Source organism: Panulirus ornatus, chromosome 68 (assembly GCF_036320965.1).
Source record: "Panulirus ornatus isolate Po-2019 chromosome 68, ASM3632096v1, whole genome shotgun sequence".
Classification (NCBI taxonomy): domain Eukaryota; kingdom Metazoa; phylum Arthropoda; class Malacostraca; order Decapoda; family Palinuridae; genus Panulirus; species Panulirus ornatus.
In genome coordinates, this window is record NC_092291.1 from 6,426,281 (window position 1) to 6,446,035 (window position 19,755).

General features: G+C 41.1%; 1 protein-coding gene across 2 annotated transcripts in view; it reads left to right on the forward strand.

Moving 5' to 3' along the window:
- Tcs3 (Probable tRNA N6-adenosine threonylcarbamoyltransferase Tcs3) overlaps window positions 1-19,755 on the forward strand; it is a 40,522-nt gene that overhangs the window by 7,560 nt on the left and 13,207 nt on the right. For both annotated transcript variants that reach the window (XM_071659808.1, XM_071659809.1), the window contains exon 2: window positions 18,381-18,537. In XM_071659808.1, coding sequence (XP_071515909.1) covers window positions 18,388-18,537 — 150 coding nt within the window. In that variant the 5' untranslated portion in view covers window positions 18,381-18,387. The remainder of the gene's footprint in view (window positions 1-18,380; window positions 18,538-19,755) is intronic.

The window sequence follows — 19,755 nt, forward strand, 5'->3', positions numbered from 1 at the left end:
TTCAAACTCACCTCCCAATTGACTTGACCCTCAACCCTACTGTACCTAATAACCTTGCTCTTATTCACATTTACTCTTAACTTTCTTCTTCCACACACTTTACCAAACTCAGTCACCAGCTTCTGCAGTTTCTCACATGAATCAGCCACCAGCGCTGTATCATCAGCGAACAACAACTGACTCACTTCCCAAGCTCTCTCACCCCCAACAGACTTCATACTTGCCCCTCTTTCCAAAACTCTTGCATTTACCTCCCTAACAACCCCATCCATAAACAAATTAAACAACCACGGAGACATCACACACCCCTGCCGCAAACCCACATTCACCGAGAACCAATCACTTTCCTCTCCTCCTACACGTACACATGCCCCACATCCTCGATAAAAACTTTTCACTGCTTCCAACAACTCTCCTCCCACACCACACATTCTTAACACCTTCCACAGAGCATCCCCATCAACTCCATCACATGCCCTCCCCAGATCCACAAATGCTACATACAAATCCATTTGCCCCTCTAAGCATTTCTCACATACATTCTTCAAAGCAAACACCTGATCCACACATCCTCCACCACTTCTGAAACCACACTGCCCCTCCCCGATCCGACGCTCTGCACATGCCCCCACCCCCCCAATCAATACCCTCCCATATAATTCACCAGGAATACTCAACAAACTTACACCTCTGTAATTTGAGCACTCACTCCCATCCCCCCTGCCTTTCTACAATGGAACTACGCACGCACTCCGCCAATCCTCAGGCACCTCACCATGAGTCACACATACACTAAATAACCTTACCATCCAGTCCACAATACAGTCACCCCCTTTTTTAATAAATTCCACTGCAATACCATCCAAACCTGCTGCCTTGCCGGCTTTCATCTTCCGCAAAGCTTTCACTACCTCTTCTCTGTTTACCAAATCATTTTCCCTAACCCTCTCACTTTGCACACCACCTCGACCAAAACACCCTATATCTGCCACTCTATCATCATATATATATATATATATATATATATATATATATATATATATATATATATATATATATATATATGCATATATATATATATATATGCATATATATATATGCATATATATATATATATATATATATATATATATATATATATATATATATATATATATATATATATTTTGTTTTGCTTTGTCGCTGTCTCCCGCGTTTGCGAGGTAGCGCAAGGAAACAGACGAAAGAAATGGCCCAACCCATCCCCATACACATGTATATACATACACGTCCACACACGCAGATATACATACATATACATCTCTACATATACATATATATACACACAGACACATACATATATATATATATATATATATATATATATATATATATATATATATATACCCATGCACACAATTCACACTGTCTGCCTTTATCCATTCCCATCGCCACCTCGCCACACATGGAATACCATCCCCCTCCCCCCTCATGTGTGCGAGGTAGCGCTTGGAAAAGGCAACAAAGTCTCTAGCTGTCGTGCAATAAAGCCCGAAACCACAGCTCCCCCCCCCTCCACATCCAGGCCCCACACAACTTTCCATGGTTTACCCCAGACGCCTCACATGCCTCATATGTCTGTGTGTATATATATGTATACGTTGAGATGTATAGGTATGTATATCTGCGTGTGTTGACGTGTATGTATATACATGTGTATGTGGGTGGGTTGGGCCATTCTTTCGTCTGTTTCCTTGCGCTACCTCGCTAACGCGGGAGACAGCGACAAAGCAAAATAAAAAATGAATATATATATGCATATGTATGTGGGTAGGTTGGGCCATTCTTTCGTCTGTTTCCTTGCGCTACCTCGCGGGAGACAGCGACAAAGTATAATGGATAGAAATAGATATTTTATAGAAAGTTGGTTTGTTTTTTCATCCACTAGGTATTGCCAAAGTTATAAGGCTTAGAACAAATCTACCTATAGTGAAAGGCGAAACTATACTTTCAACATTTGCATTTATTTCAAAATATATTTGATATTCTTACGGTGGACTTGCATTCTTCATTTGAAATCGTCTTTTCCTTTTCATTTGGATAACATGTCACTGTGATTCCATATGTGTAAAACTGTGTGTAAAGTTTCACTTTATGAGCACCACAAACATAACTTTGGAATATTGGTGACTGTTTTGAAGCGATGGGACTGGTTGGAGAAGGAGTAAGAATAGTGGAGCATGATTAGGACAGTTTTTAGGAATTCATCAGTTTAGCCTTGCATAGCTCTATCTGTCTGAAATTACTTAAAATGGGTATAGGCAAATTGGCATATTTCATTTAAGGAACTGAGATGATGAGAAAAATCCAACCGCAAGAATCTTCGTTACCATATATATCTCTGATGCCCATTCCCTTTGGGAGTTCCCACTAAGGAGTAGCCACGACAAAAGAATCTTTTAAACTGTGAACTCCAGCGCTGCTTCTTAGCCCTTAATGACTCACCTTTAACAGGCTACTGACTGGGCGATATGCCCAATTGTAGGGGGCTTGTAATAAGTGTCATAGGCCTGAGATGTTAGGTCAGCCTCTTTCATCCCTGGCGGGGATGGATAGTGTTCCGACTTCACTTGGTCAGCCTTAGCATAGTTACTGCCTGTGAAGAGTCGGGTCCCACTAGGGACCCATCTGATGACATGTGGTGCAGCAGCAGTTGGCCGCCAATGAATTTGTTAAAATGTAGATTACTACATCATCAAGCAGTTTAAGTTGTTGCATGTAGGAAACTGGTCAAGGTGTTTTACACTAAGTATTGTGGTTGTGACAATTTGTTTATGCATTTTGCAGTCCAGCAAAGCAATACAAAGACATGCAAAGCAAACAGTAGCAGACTGTTTAGTTAAGCTATATGAGAGTAGAATTAATCAGAAACGCAATTTAGTGAAGAGAGAAAGTAAAGTAACCAGATAACCATGAGAAGTAATACAATTAAAACCTATAATCTTGGAGGTGCAAATTATGTGAATTGAGGAATTTAGGCAAAGAATTGGTTATACATTTGGTTAGATATGATGTTGCTTTAAAGTAGTCTTACTATTTCATCATTGCGTACAGTAATAATCCTGATGCTGAAAAAGTATTTTGCCTCTTCCAAAGTAAAATTCTTCCAGTGAATTTGCATACAATTCTGTATGTGAAAGCAAATTAATGTAGTTTTAAATAGGTACACATATTTTTTAGTTCAAGAATATTGCAGCCTTTGATTCTTGTGAATCAACTGCGTTAGTTCACCTTGTGACCATTTTTTTTTTTAGGCAAAATAGGGTTATGTAGATGGTTCTCGAAGGATTTTTCTTTTCATTTTAGGAATCATCTTGGCAGCCTACTAATGTACTACCTATCTATTTTTTTCTAGTCATGGGAAACAAAAATGATCACAACATTTAAGAAAGAGATGCACCAGTGAGTTGTACATGTACGAGTGAGGATTAATTTCTCAGTAGATAGATTCGTATACCTTTTTCTTTGAACCATTAAAAGTTAGTTTGTCATTTTTACTGCTTCTGAGCACTGCCTATTTGACTTTAGGTCATCAGAGAATGTTACTTTTGCCTTTTTAACTTTTTTATATTATGTAAATTCCTACTGGTGTTATGCTAATGGACATTGCAAATTTCCTGATTTTGGTCTGAGTGCAGTTGGCTCGGCCAAACTTAAAGTTGCTCAAATATAAATGAATGGTTAAGTAAACGTTGTAAGGTTAAAAAAATTAGCATAACTTTCAAAATGTAATTCTTGATCCAAGCATGTTCTGGCAAATAAGAAATTATCCAGTTTTCAGCGGATGTTAACTTTCTGGAGACGATTCTTTCATGATTTTATCATTGTATGTGTACAGTACCTGGATTCTACTGAGCTGCTGTTGCTTGAATCATGATTTATGTATTCATACATCATTACTCCTCTACAATATATGCAGATTACATATTTCCAAAATATATACACACACACACATGAGGAATGGCCCAGCCCAGCCACATACACATGTACATACATAAACGCCGACACACACATATACATTTCAACATATACACAGACTTATACATATATACACATGTACATATCCGTACTTGCTGCTTTGATCCATTTCTGTCGCCACCCTGCCACACATGAAGTAGCATTCCCCCCACTCCCCAAGCGAGGCAGCGCCAGGAACAGACAAAAAGGGCCCACATTCGTTCACGCTCAGGCTCTAGCTGTCATTTGTAATGCACCGAAACCACAGCTCCCTCTCCACATCCAGGCCCCACAGATCTTTCCATGGTTTACCCCAGACGCTTCACATGCCCTGGTTCAATCTATTGACAGAACATCGACCCCGTTATACCACATTGTTCCAATTCACTATATTCCTTGCACGCCTTTCATCCTTCTGTATGTTCAAGCCCCGATCACTCAAAATCTTTTTCACTCCATCCTACGTCAGTAACGTGGGAGACAACAGTTGAGTAGAATAATAATAATAATAATGATAATAATAATGATAATAGTAATATATATATATATATATATATATATATATATATATATATATATATATATATTTTTTTTTTTTTTTTTTTTTTTTTTTTTGCCGCTGTCTCCCGCGTTTGCGAGGTAGCGCAAGGAAACAGACGAAAGAAATGGGCCAACCCACCCCCATACACATGTATATACATACGTCCACACACGCAAATATACATACCTACACAGCTTTCCATGGTTTACCCCAGATGCTTCACATGCCTTGATTCAATCCACTGACAGCACGTCAACCCCGGTATACCACATCGCTCCAATTCACTCTATTCCTTGCCCTCCTTTCACCCTCCTGCATGTTCAGGCCCCGATCACACAAAATCTTTTTCACTCCATCTTTCCACCTCCAATTTGGTCTCCCTCTTCTCCTCGTTCCCTCCACCTCCGACACATATATTCTCTTGGTCAATCTTTCCTCACTCATTCTCTCCATGGGCCCGAACCATTTCAAAACACCCTCTTCTGCTCTCTCAACCACGCTCTTTTTATTTCCACACATCTCTCTTACCCTTACGTTACTTACTCGATCAAACCACCTCACACCACACATTGTCCTCAAACATCTCATTTCCAGCACATCCATCCTCCTGCGCACAACTCTATCCATAGCCCACGCCTCGCAACCATACAACATTGTTGGAACCACTATTCCTTCAAACATACCCATTTTTGCTTTCCGAGATAATGTTCTCGACTTCCACACATTCTTCAAGGCCCCCAGAATTTTCGCCCCCTCCCCCACCCTATGATCCACTTCTGCTTCCATGGTTCCATCTGCTGCCAGATCCACTCCCAGATATCTAAAACACTTCACTTCCTCCAGTTTTTCTCCATTCAAACTCACCTCCAATTGACTTGACCCTCAACCCTACTGTACCTAATAACCTTGCTCTTATTCACATTTACTCTTAACTTTCTTCTTCACACACTTTACCAAACTCAGTCACCAGCTTCTGCAGTTTCTCACATGAATCAGCCACCAGCGCTGTATCATCAGCGAACAACAACTGACTCACTTCCCAAGCTCTCTCATCCCCAACAGACTTCATACTTGCCCCTCTTTCCAAAACTCTTGCATTACCTCCCTAACAACCCCATCCATAAACAAATTAAACAACCATGGAGACATCACACACCCCTGCCGCAAACCTACATTCACTGAGAACCAATCACTTTCCTCTCTTCCTACACGTACACATGCCTTACATCCTCGATAAAAACTTTTCACTGCTTCTAACAACTTGCCTCCCACACCATATATTCTTGATACCTTCCACAGAGCATCTCTATCAACTCTATCATATGCCTTCTCCAGATCCATAAATGCTACATACAAATCCATTTGCTTTTCTAAGTATTTCTCACATACATTCCTCAAAGCAAACACCTGATCCACACATCCTCTACCACTTCTGAAACCACACTGCTCTTCCCCAATCTGATGCTCTGTACATGCCTTCACCCTCTCAATCAATACCCTCCCATATAATTTACCAGGAATACTCAACAAACTTATACCTCTGTAATTTGAGCACTCACTCTTATCCCCTTTGCATTTGTACAATGGCACTATGCACGCATTCCGCCAATCCTCAGGCACCTCACCATGAGTCATACATACATTATATAACCTTACCAACCAGTCAACAATACAGTCACCCCCTTTTTTAATAAATTCCACTGCAATACCATTCAAACCTGCTGCCTTGCCGGCTTTCATCTTCCGCAAAGCTTTCACTACCTCTTCTCTGTTTACCAAATCATTTTCCCTAACCCTCTCACTTTGCACACCACCTCGACCAAAACACCCTATATCTGCCACTCTATCACATAAATATATATATATATATAATATATATATATATATATATAATATAATATATATATATATATGCGATATATATATTATATGCATATATATATATGCATATAAATATATATATAATATATATATATATATATATATATATATATATATATATTATATATATTTTGTTTTGCTTTGTCGCTGTCTCCCGCGTTTGCGAGGTAGCGCAAGGAAACAGACGAAAGAAATGGCCCAACCCATCCCCATACACATGTATATACATACACGTCCACACACGCAGATATACATACATATACATCTCTACATATACATATATATACACACAGACACATACATATATATATATATATATATATATATATATATATATATATATATATACCCATGCACACAATTCACACTGTCTGCCTTTATCCATTCCCATCGCCACCTCGCCACACATGGAATACCATCCCCCCTCCCCCTCATGTGTGCGAGGTAGCGCTTGGAAAAGGCAACAAAGTCTCTAGCTGTCGTGCAATAAAGCCCGAAACCACAGCTCCCCCCCCCTCCACATCCAGGCCCCACACAACTTTCCATGGTTTACCCCAGACGCCTCACATGCCTCATATGTCTGTGTGTAATATATAGTATAACGTTGAGATGTATAGGTATGTATATCTGCGTGTGTTGACGTGTATGTATATACATGTGTATGTGGGTGGGTTGGGCCATTCTTTCGTCTGTTTCCTTGCGCCTACCTCGCTAACGCGGGAGACAGCGACAAAGCAAAATAAAAAATGAATATATATATGCATATGTATGTGGGTAGGTGGGCCATTCTTTCGTCTGTTTCCTTGCGCTACTCGCGGAGACAGCGACAAAGTATAATGGATGAAATAGATATTTTATAGAAAGTTGGTTTGTTTTTTCATCCACTAGGTATTGCCAAAGTTATAAGGCTTAGAACAAATCTACCTATAGTGAAAGCGAAACTATACTTTCAACATTTGCATTTATTTCAAAATATATTTGATATTCTACGGTGGACTTGCATTCTTCATTTGAAATCGTCTTTCCTTTCATTTGGATAACATGTCACTGTGATTCCATATGTGTAAAACTGTGTGTAAAGTTTCACTTATGAGCACCACAAACATAACTTTGGAATATTGGTGACTGTTTTGAAGCGATGGGACTGTTGGAGAAGGAGTAAGAATAGTGGAGCATGATTAGGACAGTTTTTAGGAATTCATCAGTTTAGCCTTGCATAGCTCTATCTGTCTGAAATTACTTAAAATGGGTATAGGCAAATTGGCATATTTCATTTAAGGAACTGAGATGATGAGAAAAATCCAACCGCAAGAATCTTCGTTACCATATATATCTCTGATGCCCATTCCCTTGGGAGTTCCCACTAAGGAGTAGCCACGACAAAAGAATCTTTTAAAACTGTGAACTCCAGCGCTGCTTCTTAGCCCTTAATGACTCACCTTTAACAGGCTACTGACTGGGCGATAGCCCAATTGTAGGGGGCTTGTAATAAGTGTCATAGGCCTGAGATGTTAGGTCAGCCTCTTTCATCCCTGGCGGGGATGGATAGTGTTCCGACTTCACTTGGTCAGCCTTAGCATAGTTACTGCCTGTGAAGAGTCGGGTCCCACTAGGGACCCATCTGATGACATGTGGTGCAGCAGCAGTTGGCCGCCAATGAATTTGTTAAAATGTAGATTACTACATCATCAAGCAGTTTAAGTTGTTGCATGTAGGAAACTGGTCAAGGTGTTTTACACTAAGTATTGTGGTTGTGACAATTTGTTTATGCATTTTGCAGTCCAGCAAAGCAATACAAAGACATGCAAAGCAAACAGTAGCAGACTGTTTAGTTAAGCTATATGAGAGTAGAATTAATCAAAACGCAATTTAGTGAAGAGAGAAAGTAAAGTAACCAGATAACCATGAGAAGTAATAACAATTAAAACCTATAATCTTGGAGGTGCAAATTATGTGAATTGAGGAATTTAGGCAAAGAATTGGTTATACATTTGGTTAGATATGATGTTGCTTTAAAGTAGTCTTACTATTTCATCATTGCGTACAGTAATAATCCTGATGCTGAAAAAGTATTTTGCCTCTTCCAAAGTAAAATTCTTCCAGTGAATTTGCATACAATTCTGTATGTGAAAGCAAATTAATGTAGTTTTTAAATAGGTACACATATTTTTTTAGTTCAAGAATATTGCAGCTTTGATTCTTGTGAATCAACTGCGTTAGTTCACCTTGTGACCATTTTTTTTTTTAGCAAAATAGGGTTATGTAGATGGTTCTCGAAGGATTTTTCTTTCATTTTAGGAATCATCTGGCAGCCTACTAATGTACTACCTATCTATTTTTTTCTAGTCATGGGAAACAAAAATGATCACAACATTTAAGAAAGAGATGCACCAGTGAGTTTGTACATGTACGAGTGAGGATTAATTTCTCAGTAGATAGATTCGTATACCTTTTTCTTGAACCATTAAAAGTTAGTTTGTCATTTTTACTGCTTCTGAGCACTGCCTATTTGACTTTAGGTCATCAGAGAAATGTTACTTTTGCCTTTTAACTTTTTTATATTATGTAAATTCCTACTGGTGTTATGCTAATGGACATTGCAAAATTTCCTGATTTTGGTCTGAGTGCAGTTGGCTCGGCCAAACTTAAAGTTGCTCAAATATAAATGAATGGTTAAGTAAACGTTGTAAGGTTAAAAAAATTAGCATAACTTTCAAAATGTAATTCTTGATCCAAGCATGTTCTGGCAAATAAGAAATTATCCAGTTTTCAGCGGATGTTAACTTTCTGGAGACGATTCTTTCATGATTTTATCATTGTATGTTACAGTACCTGGATTCTACTGAGCTGCTGTTGCTTGAATCATGATTTATGTATTCATACATCATTACTCCTCTACAATATATGCAGATTACATATTTCCAAAATATATACACACACACACATGAGAATGGCCCAGCCCAGCCACATACACATGTACATACATAAACGCCGACACACACATATACATTTCAACATATACACAGACTTATACATATATACACATGTACATATCCGTACTTGCTGCTTTGATCCATTTCTGTCGCCACCCTGCACACATGAAGTAGCATTCCCCCCACTCCCCAAGCGAGGCAGCGCCAGGAACAGACAAAAAGGGCCCACATTCGTTCACGCTCAGGCTCTAGCTGTCATTGTAATGCACCGAAACCACAGCTCCCTCTCCACATCCAGGCCCCACAGATCTTTCCATGGTTTACCCCAGACGCTTCACATGCCCTGGTTCAATCTATTGACAGAACATCGACCCCGTTATACCACATTGTTCCAATTCACTCTATTCCTTGCCGTCCTTTCACCCTCCTGCATGTTCAGGCCCCGATCACACAAAATCTTTTTCACTCCATCTTTCCACCTCCAATTTGGTCTCCCTCTTCTCCTTGCTCCCTCCACCTCCGACACATATATCCTCTTGGTCAATCTTTCCTCACTCATCCTCTCCATGTGCCCAAACCACTTCAGAACACCCTCTTCTGCTCTCTCAACCACGCTCTTTTTATTTCCACACATCTCTCTTATCCTTACGTTACTCACTCGATCAAACCACCTCACACCATACATTGTCCTCAAACATCTCATTTCCAGCACATCCATCCTCCTGCACACAACTCTATCCATAGCCCACGCCTCGCAACCATACAACATTGTTGGAACCACTATTCCTTCAAACATACCCATTTTTGCTTTCCGAGATAATGTTCTCGACTTCCACACATTCTTCAAGGCCCCCAGAATTTTCGCCCCCTCCCCCACCCTATGATCCACTTCTGCTTCCATGGTTCCATCCGCTGCCAGATCCACTCCCAGATATCTAAAACACTTCACTTCCTCCAGTTTTTCTCCATTCAAACTCACCTCCCAATTGACTTGACCCTCAACCCTACTGTACCTAATAACCTTGCTCTTATTCACATTTACTCTTAACTTTCTTCTTCCACACACTTTACCAAACTCAGTCACCAGCTTCTGCAGTTTCTCACATGAATCAGCCACCAGCGCTGTATCATCAGCGAACAACAACTGACTCACTTCCCAAGCTCTCTCATCCCCAACAGACTTCATACTTGCCCCTCTTTCCAAAACTCTTGCATTTACCTCCCTAACAACCCCATCCATAAACAAATTAAACAACCATGGAGACATCACACACCCCTGCCGCAAACCTACATTCACTGAGAACCAATCACTTTCCTCTCTTCCTACACGTACACATGCCTTACATCCTCGATAAAAACTTTTCACTGCTTCTAACAACTTTCCTCCCACACCATATATTCTTGATACCTTCCACAGAGCATCTCTATCAACTCTATCATATGCCTTCTCCAGATCCATAAATGCTACATACAAATCCATTTGCTTTTCTAAGTATTTCTCACATACATTCCTCAAAGCAAACACCTGATCCACACATCCTCTACCACTTCTGAAACCACACTGCTCTTCCCCAATCTGATGCTCTGTACATGCCTTCACCCTCTCAATCAATACCCTCCCATATGATTTACCAGGAATACTCAACAAACTTATACCTCTGTAATTTGAGCACTCACTCTTATCCCCTTTGCATTTGTACAATGGCACTATGCACGCATTCTGCCAATCCTCAGGCACCTCACCATGAGTCATACATACATTATATAACCTTACCAACCAGTCAACAATACAGTCACCCCCTTTTTTAATAAATTCCACTGCAATACCATTCAAACCTGCTGCCTTGCCGGCTTTCATCTTCCGCAAAGCTTTCACTACCTCTTCTCTGTTTACCAAATCATTTTCCCTAACCCTCTCACTTTGCACACCACCTCGACCAAAACACCCTATATCTGCCACTCTATCATCAAACACATTCAACAAACCTTCAAAATACTCACTCCATCTCCTTCTCACATCACCACTACTTGTTATCACCTCCCCATTTGCGCCCTTCACTGAAGTTCCCATTTGCTCCCTTGTCTTACGCACTTTATTTACCTCCTTCCAGAACATCTTTTTATTCTCCCTAAAATTTAATGATACTCTCTCACCCCAACTCTCATTTGCCCTTTTTTTCACCTCTTGCACCTTTCTCTTGACCTCCTGTCTCTTTCTTTTATACATCTCCCACTCAATTGCATTTTTTTCCTGCAAAAATCGTCCAAATGCCTCTCTCTTCTCTTTCACTAATACTCTTACTTCTTCATCCCACCACTCACTACCCTTTCTAATCAACCCACCTCCCACTCTTCTCATGCCACAAGCATCTTTTGTGCAATCCATCACTGATTCCCTAAATACATCCCATTCCTCCCCCACTCGCCTTGCTTCCATTGTTCTCACCTTTTTCCATTCTGTACTCAGTCTCTCCTGGTACTTCCTCACACAGGTCTCCTTCTCAAGCTCACTTACTCTCACCACCCTCTTCACCCCAACATTCACTCTTCTTTTCTGAAAACCCATACAAATCTTCACGTTAGCCTCCACAAGATAATGATCAGACATCCCTCCAGTTGCACCTCTCAGCACATTAACATCCAAAAGTCTCTCTTTCGCATGCCTGTCAATTAACACGTAATCCAATAACGCTCTTTGGCCATCTCTCCTACTTACATAAGTATACTTATGTATATCTCGCTTTTTAAACCAGGTATTCCCAATCATCAGTCCTTTTTCAGCACATAAATCTACAAGCTCTTCACCATTTCCATTTACAACACTGAACACCCCATGTATACCAATTATTCCCTCAACTGCCACATTACTCACCTTTGCATTCAAATCACCCATCACTATATATATATATATATATATATATATATATATATATATATATAAATGGGAAGACTGGTGACTGATTCGGGTGAGATACTGCAGAGGCTGGTGACTGAGTTTGGTAGTGTTGTGTGAGGGAAGGGAGTTAAGAGTGAATGTGAATAGGAGCAGGGTCGTTGGATACGGTGGGGTTGAGGGACAGGTCAATTGGGAAGTGGGTTTGAATGGAGAAAGGCTGGAGGAAGTGAAGTGTTTTAGGTATCTGGGAGTGGATTTGGTAGCGGATGGAACCATGGAAGCGGAAGTGAGTCACGAGTTGGGTGAGGGGGCCAAGGTTCTGGGAGTGTGTGTGTAGGGCGGAAACATTATCTCGGGGAGCAGATGTGGGTATATTTGAAGGAATCGTAGTTCCAACAATGGTGTGTGGTTGCGGGGTGTGGGCTATAGATAGGGTTGTGCAGAGGTGGGTGGATGTGTTGGAAGTGAGATGTTTGAGGACAGTATGTGGTGTGAGGTGGTTTGATCGAGAGTTAGTGGTGAAAGGGTGGGAGATATGTGTGGTAATAGGGAGAGTGTGGTTGAGAGAGCAGAAGAGGCTGTGTTGAGGTGGTTTGGTCACATTGAGAGAATGAGTGGAGAAAGATTGGCAAAGAGGATATATGTGTCAGAGATGGAGGGGACGAGAAGTGGGAGACCGGATTGGAGGTGGAGGGACTGAGTGAAAGAGATTTTGAGCGATGGGGGCCTGGAGATGCAGGAGGGTGGGGGGCGTGCAGGAAATGGAGTGAATTGGAATGTTGTGGTGTACTGGGGTCGACGTGCTGTCAATGGATAGAACCAGGGCATATGAGGCGTCTGGGGTAAACCATGGAAAGTTTTGTGGGGCCTGTATGTGGAAAGGGAGCTGTGGTTTTGGTGCATTATACATGACAGCAGAGACTGAGTGTGAACGAATGTGGCCTTTGTTGTCTTTTCCTAGTGCTACCTTGTGCACATGCGGGGGGAGGGGGTGTCATTTCATGTATGGCGGGGTGGCGACGGTTATTAATAAAGGCGGAAAGTATGAATTATGTACTTATGTATGTATATGTATGTATACGTTGAAATGTATAAGTATGTATATGTGTATGTGTGGACATGTATTTGTATACATGTGTATGTGGGTGGGTTGGGGTAACATGGGAGACAAGAGACAAGTATGATATAATAGTATATGATATAACGGGGAAGAGTGGTTTAGGAATGTTTGGGGAGTAAAGTTAGGGGTTGGTGAGAGGACAAGAGCAAAGGAAGGAGTAGCACTACTCCAGAAACAGGAGTTGTGGGAGTATGTGATAGAGTGTAAGAAAGTAAACTCTAGATTGATATGGGTAAAACTGAAAGTGGGTGGAGAGAGATGGGTGATTATTGGTGCCTATGCACCTGGGCATGAGAAGAAAGATCATGAGAGGTTAGAGTTTGGGGAACAGCTGAATGAGTGTGCTAGCAGTTTTGATGTACGAGACCAGGTTATAGTGATGGGTGATTTGAATGCAAAGGGGAGTAATGTGGCAGTTGAGGGAGTAATTGGTGTACATGGGGTGTTCAGTGTTGTAAATGTAAATGGTGGAGAGCTTGTAGATTTGTCTGCTGAAAAGGGACAGATGATTGGGAATACCATGTTGATTTATAGGTGCATGAAAGAGAGACTTTGGGATATTAATGTGCTGAGAGGTGCAACTGGAGGGATGTCTGATCATATCTTGTGGAGGCGTAGGTGAAGATTTGTTGAGGTTTTCAGAAAAGAAGATAGGATGTTGGGGTGAAGAGAGTGGTGAGAGTAAGTGAGCTTGGGAAATAGACTTGTGTGAGGAAGTACCAGGAGAGAGTGAGTGCAGAATAGAAAAAAGTGAGAGCAAATGACGTAAGGGGAGTGGGGAGGAATGGGATGTATTTAGGGAAGCAATGATGGCTTTCACAAAAGATGCTTGTGGCATGAGAGGCGTGGGAGGTAGGCAGATTAGAAAGGGTAGTGAGTGGTGGGATGAAGAAGTAAGATTATTAGTGAAAGAGAAGAGAGAGAGACATTTGGACGATTTTTGCAGGGAAATAAAGCAAATGACTGGGAGATGTATAAAAGAAAGAGGCAGGAGGTCAAGAGAAAGGTGCAAGAGGTGAAAAAGAGGGCAAATGAGAGTTGGGGTGAGAGAGTATCATTAAATCTTAGGGAGAATAAAAAGATGTTTTGGAAGGAGGTAAATAGAGTGCGTATGACAAGAGAACGAATGGAACATCAGTGAACGGGGCTAATGGTTAGGTAATAACAAGTAGTGGTGATGTAAGGAGATGGAGTGAGTATGTTGAAGGTTTGTTGAACGTATTAGATGATAGAGTGGCAGATATAGGGTGTTTTAGTTGAGGTGGTGTGCAAAGAGAGAGGGTCATGGAGAATGATTTGGTGAACAGTGAAGAGGCAGTGGAAGCTTTGCGGAAGATGAAAGCCGGCAAGGCAGCGGGTTTGGATGGCATTGCAGTGGAATTTATCAAAAAAGGGGGTGGCTGTGTTGTTGACTTATTGGTGAGGATATTCAGTGTATGTATGACTCATGATGAAGTGCCCGAGGATTGGCGGAATGCTTGCATAGTGCCATTGTACAAAGGCAAAGGGGATAAAGGCAAGTGCTCAAATTACAGAGGTATAAGTTTGTTGAGTATTCCTGGGAAATTATATGGGAGGGTATTGATTGAGAGGGTGAAGGCATGTACAGAATATCAGATTGGGGAAGAGCAATGTGGTTTCAGAAGTGGTAGAGGATGTGTGGATCAGGTGTTTGCTTTGAAGAATGTATGTGAGAAATACTTAGAAAAACAAATGGATTTGTTTATAGCATTTATGGATCTGGAGAAGGCATATGATAGAGTTGATAGAGATGCTCTGTGGAAGGTATTAAGAGTATATGGTGTGGGAGGCAAGCTGTTAGAAGCAGTGAAAAGTTTTTATCAAGGATATAAGGCATGTGTATGTGTAGGAAGAGAGGAAAGTGATTGGTTCTCAGTGAATGGCAGTTAGGGAGGTGAATGCAAGAGTTTTGGAGAGAGGGGCAAGTATGCAGTCTGTTGTGGATGAGAGGGCTTGGGAAGTGAGTCAGTTGTTGTTCGCTGATGATACAGTGCAGGTGGCTGATTCGGGTGAGAAACTGCAGAAGCTGGTGACTGAGTTTGGTAAAGTGTGTGAAAGAAGAAAGCTGAGAGCAAATGTGAATAAGAGCAAGGTTATTAGATACAGTATGGTTGAGGGACAAGTCAATGGCATGTAAGTTTGAATAGAGAAAAACAGGAGGAAGAAGTGTTTTAGATATCTGGGTGTGTATTTGGCTGCGGATGGAACCATGGAAGCGGGAATGAGTCACAGGGTGGCGTAGGGGGCGAAAGTTCTGGGAGCGTTGAAAAGTGTGTGGAAGGCGAGAACATTGTCTCAGAAAGCAAAAAATGGGTATGTTTGAAGGAATGGTGATTCCAACAACGTTATATAGTTGCGAGGCTTGGCCTATAGATAGGGTTGTGCAGAGGAGGGTGGATGTTTTGGAAATGAGATGTTTGAGGACATTTGTTCACACTCATTCTCTAGCTGTTATGTAATAATGCACCAAAACCACAGCTCCCTTTCCACATCCAAGCCAAACAGAACTTTCCATGGTTTACCCCAGACGCTGCACATGCCCTGGTTCAATCCATTGACAGCACATCGACCTTGGTATGCCACATCATTCCAATTTCCTCTATTCCTTTCACGCCTTTCACCCTCCTGCATGTTCAGGCCCCGATCACTCAAAATCTTTTTCACTCCATCTTTCCACATCCAATTTGGTCTCCCACTTCACCTCATTCCCTCCACCTCTGACACATATATCCTCTTGGTCAATCTTTCCTCACTCATTCTCTCCATGTGACCAAACCATTTAAAACACTCTCTTCTGCTCTCTCAACCACACTCTTTTTATTACCACATATCTCTCTTACCCTATTGTTACTTACTTGATCAAACCACCTCACACCACATATTGTCCTCAAGCACCTCATTTCCAGCACAACTACCACCCTCCGCACAACTCTATCTATAGCCCACGCCTCACAACCATATAACATTGTTGGAACCACTATTCCTTCGAACATACCCATTTTTGCATTCCACGATAATGTTCCTGACTTCCACACATTCTTCAATGCTCCCAGAACTTTCACCCCCTCCTCCACCCCATGATTCACTTCCTCTTCCACGGTTCCATCCGCTGCCAAATCCACTCCTAGATATCTAAAACACTTCTTCCTCCAGTTTTTCTCCATTCAAACTTACCTCCCAATTGACTTGTCCCTCAACCCTGCTGTACCTAATAACCTTGCTCTTATTCACATTTACTCTCAGCTTTCTTCTTTCACACACTTTACCAAACTCAGTCACCAGCTTCTGCAGTTTCTCACATGAATCAGCCACCAGTGCTGTATCATCAGCGAACAACAACTGACTCACTTCCCAAGCTCTCTCATGCACAACAGACTGCATACTTGCCCCTCTTTCCAAAACTCTTGCATTCACCACCCTAAGAACCCCTTCCATAAACAAATTAAACAACCATGGAGACATCACACACCCCTGCCACAAACCTACATTCGCTGAGAACCAATCACTTTCCTCTCTTCCCACTCGTACACATGCCTTACATCCTTGATAAAAACTTTTCACTGCTTCTAACAACTTTCCTCCCACACCATATATTCTTAATACCTTCCACAGAGCATCTCTATCAACTCTATCATATGCCTTCTCCAGATTCATAAAAACTACATACAAATCCATTTGCTTTTCTAAGTATTTCTCACATACGTTCTTCAAAGCAAACACCTGATCCACACATCCTCTGCCACTTCTGAAACCACACTGTTCTTCCCCAATCTGATGCTCTGTACATGCCTTCACCCTCTCAATCAATACCCTCCCATATGATTTCCCAGGAGTACTCAACAGACTTGTACCTCTGTAATTTGAGCACTCGCTTTTATCTCCTTTGCCTTTGTACAATGGCACTATGCAAGCAATCCTCCAATCCTCAGGCACCTCACCATGAGTCATACATACATTAAATAACCTTACCAACCAGTCAACAATACAGTCATCCCCTTTTTTAATAAATTTCACTGCAATACCATCCAAACCCGCTGCCTTGCCAGCTTTCATCTTCCACAAAGCTTTTACTACCTCTTCTCTCTTTACCAATCATTCTCCCTAACCCTCTCACTCTGCACACCACCTCGACCAAAACACCCTGTATCTGCCATTCTATCATCAAACACATTCAACAAACCTTCAAAATACTCACTCCATCTCCTTCTCACATTACCTCTACTTGTTATCAGCTCCCCATTAGCACCCTTCACTGAAGTTTCCATTTGTTCCCTTGTCTTATGCACTTTATTTACTTCCTTCCAAAACATCTTTTTATATATATATATTTTTATATCATACTTAGTTGCTGTCTCCCGCGTTAGCGAGGTAGCGCAAAGAAACAGACGAAAGAATGGCCCAACCCACTCACATACACATGTATATGAATAAATGCCACACACGCACATGTACATACCTATACATTTCAACATATACATACATATACATACACAGACATATACATATATACACATGTACATATCCATACTTGCTGCCTTCATCCATTCCCGTCGCCACCCTGCCACACATGAAATGGCACCCCCTTCCCCCGCGCGCATGTGAGGTAGCACTAGGAAAAGACAACAAGGTCACATTAGTTCACACTCAGTCTCTATCTGTCATGTTTAATGCACCGAAACCACAGCTCCCTTTCCACATCCAGGCCCCACAAAGCTTTCCATGGTTTATCCCAGATGCTTCACATGGTTAATCCACTTACAGCACTTCGACCTTGGTATGCCACATCGTTCCAATCCACTATATTCCTTGCATGCCTTTCACCCTCCTGTATGTTTGGGCCCTGATTGCTCAAAATTTTTTTTACTCCATCCTTCCACCTCCAATTTGGTCTCCCACTTCTCGTTCCCTCCACCTCTGACACATATATCCTCTTTGTTAATCTTTCCTCACTCATTCTCTCCTTTTGGAATCATCTCATATTTTTGTTTGCAGGTTAAAGATGGTAATGGTAATTGGCCTGGAGGGAAGTGCTAATAAGATTGGTATAGGAATAGTGGAAGATGGAAAGGTATTATCCAACCCTCGTCGCACATATGTTACACCACCTGGACAAGGGTTCATCCCTCATGACACTGCAAGACATCACCAGGTGAGATTTTAAGTGAAAAATAGTCTTTGAATACTACATTTATTTGATTTATCATTTGTACACACTGTGGGAGATGATTCCCATATTTAGAGTAGAATTAAAGAAACCTTACCCTGTAGAGGTAAGAGTGGCATATACTAAAGCTTTTGTGATTTTTTAGTCATTGACAATCTCCACATTATCGAAACTCTAGAGACCAATAATAATGCTAAAAGAATGCTTGTTGAAGAATATAACCTATATGTGAAGGATTTATGATTGACTGCAGTAAGATACATAGATACTGTGCATGACAAAGATTGCCTTCATGAGCATGTGCAAGTGAGAATTAATGCATTAAGGCTAAAGGGCTTTCAGTCCCACTCTTCTTTTGAAAAATTATGTAATTATATTATATTCTGGTCATCTCAGAAGTCACAGAACTTTAGAACATTAATGTTTGTCATAAGAAATGTCTCAGTGCCTTAAAACATTTATGTGGTTCATCTGAGTACCAGGTATTACCAACCTCCACTATTTGTGGTTATGCTGCTAGTGAAAAGTTATCTTTAGCAAGGCTGTGTTAACAAAAAGGATTTTGGGTTTATATGATAATATAAGGCAGTGGGTTTGGATGGTATTGCAGTGGAATTCATTAAAAAAGGAGGTGACTGTATTGTTGACTGGTTGGTAAGGTTATTCACTGTATGTATGACTCATGGTGAGGTGCCTAAAGATTGGTGGAATGCTTGCATATTGCCATTGTACAAAGGCAGAGGGGATAAAAGTGAGTGCTCAAATTACAGGGGCATAAGTTTGTTGAGTATTCCTGGGAAATTATATGGGAGGGTATTGATTGAGAGGGTGAAGGCATGTACAGAGCATCAGATTGGGGAAAAGCAGTGTGGTTTCAGAAGTGGTAGAGGATGTGTGGATCAGGTGTTTGCTTTGAAGAATGTATGTGAGAAATACTTTGAAAAGCAAATGAATTTGTATGTAGCATTTATGTATCTGGAGATGCATATGATAGAGTTGATAGAGATGCTCTGTGGTAGGTATAAAGAATATATGGTGTAGGAGGCAAGTTAGAAGCAGTGAAAAGTTTTTATCGAGGATGTAAGGCATGTGTACGAGTGGGAAGAGAGGAAAGTAATTGGTTCTCAGTGAATGTTGGTTTGCGGCAGGGATGTGTGATGTCTCCATGGTTGTGTAATTTATTTATGGATGGGGTTGTTAGGG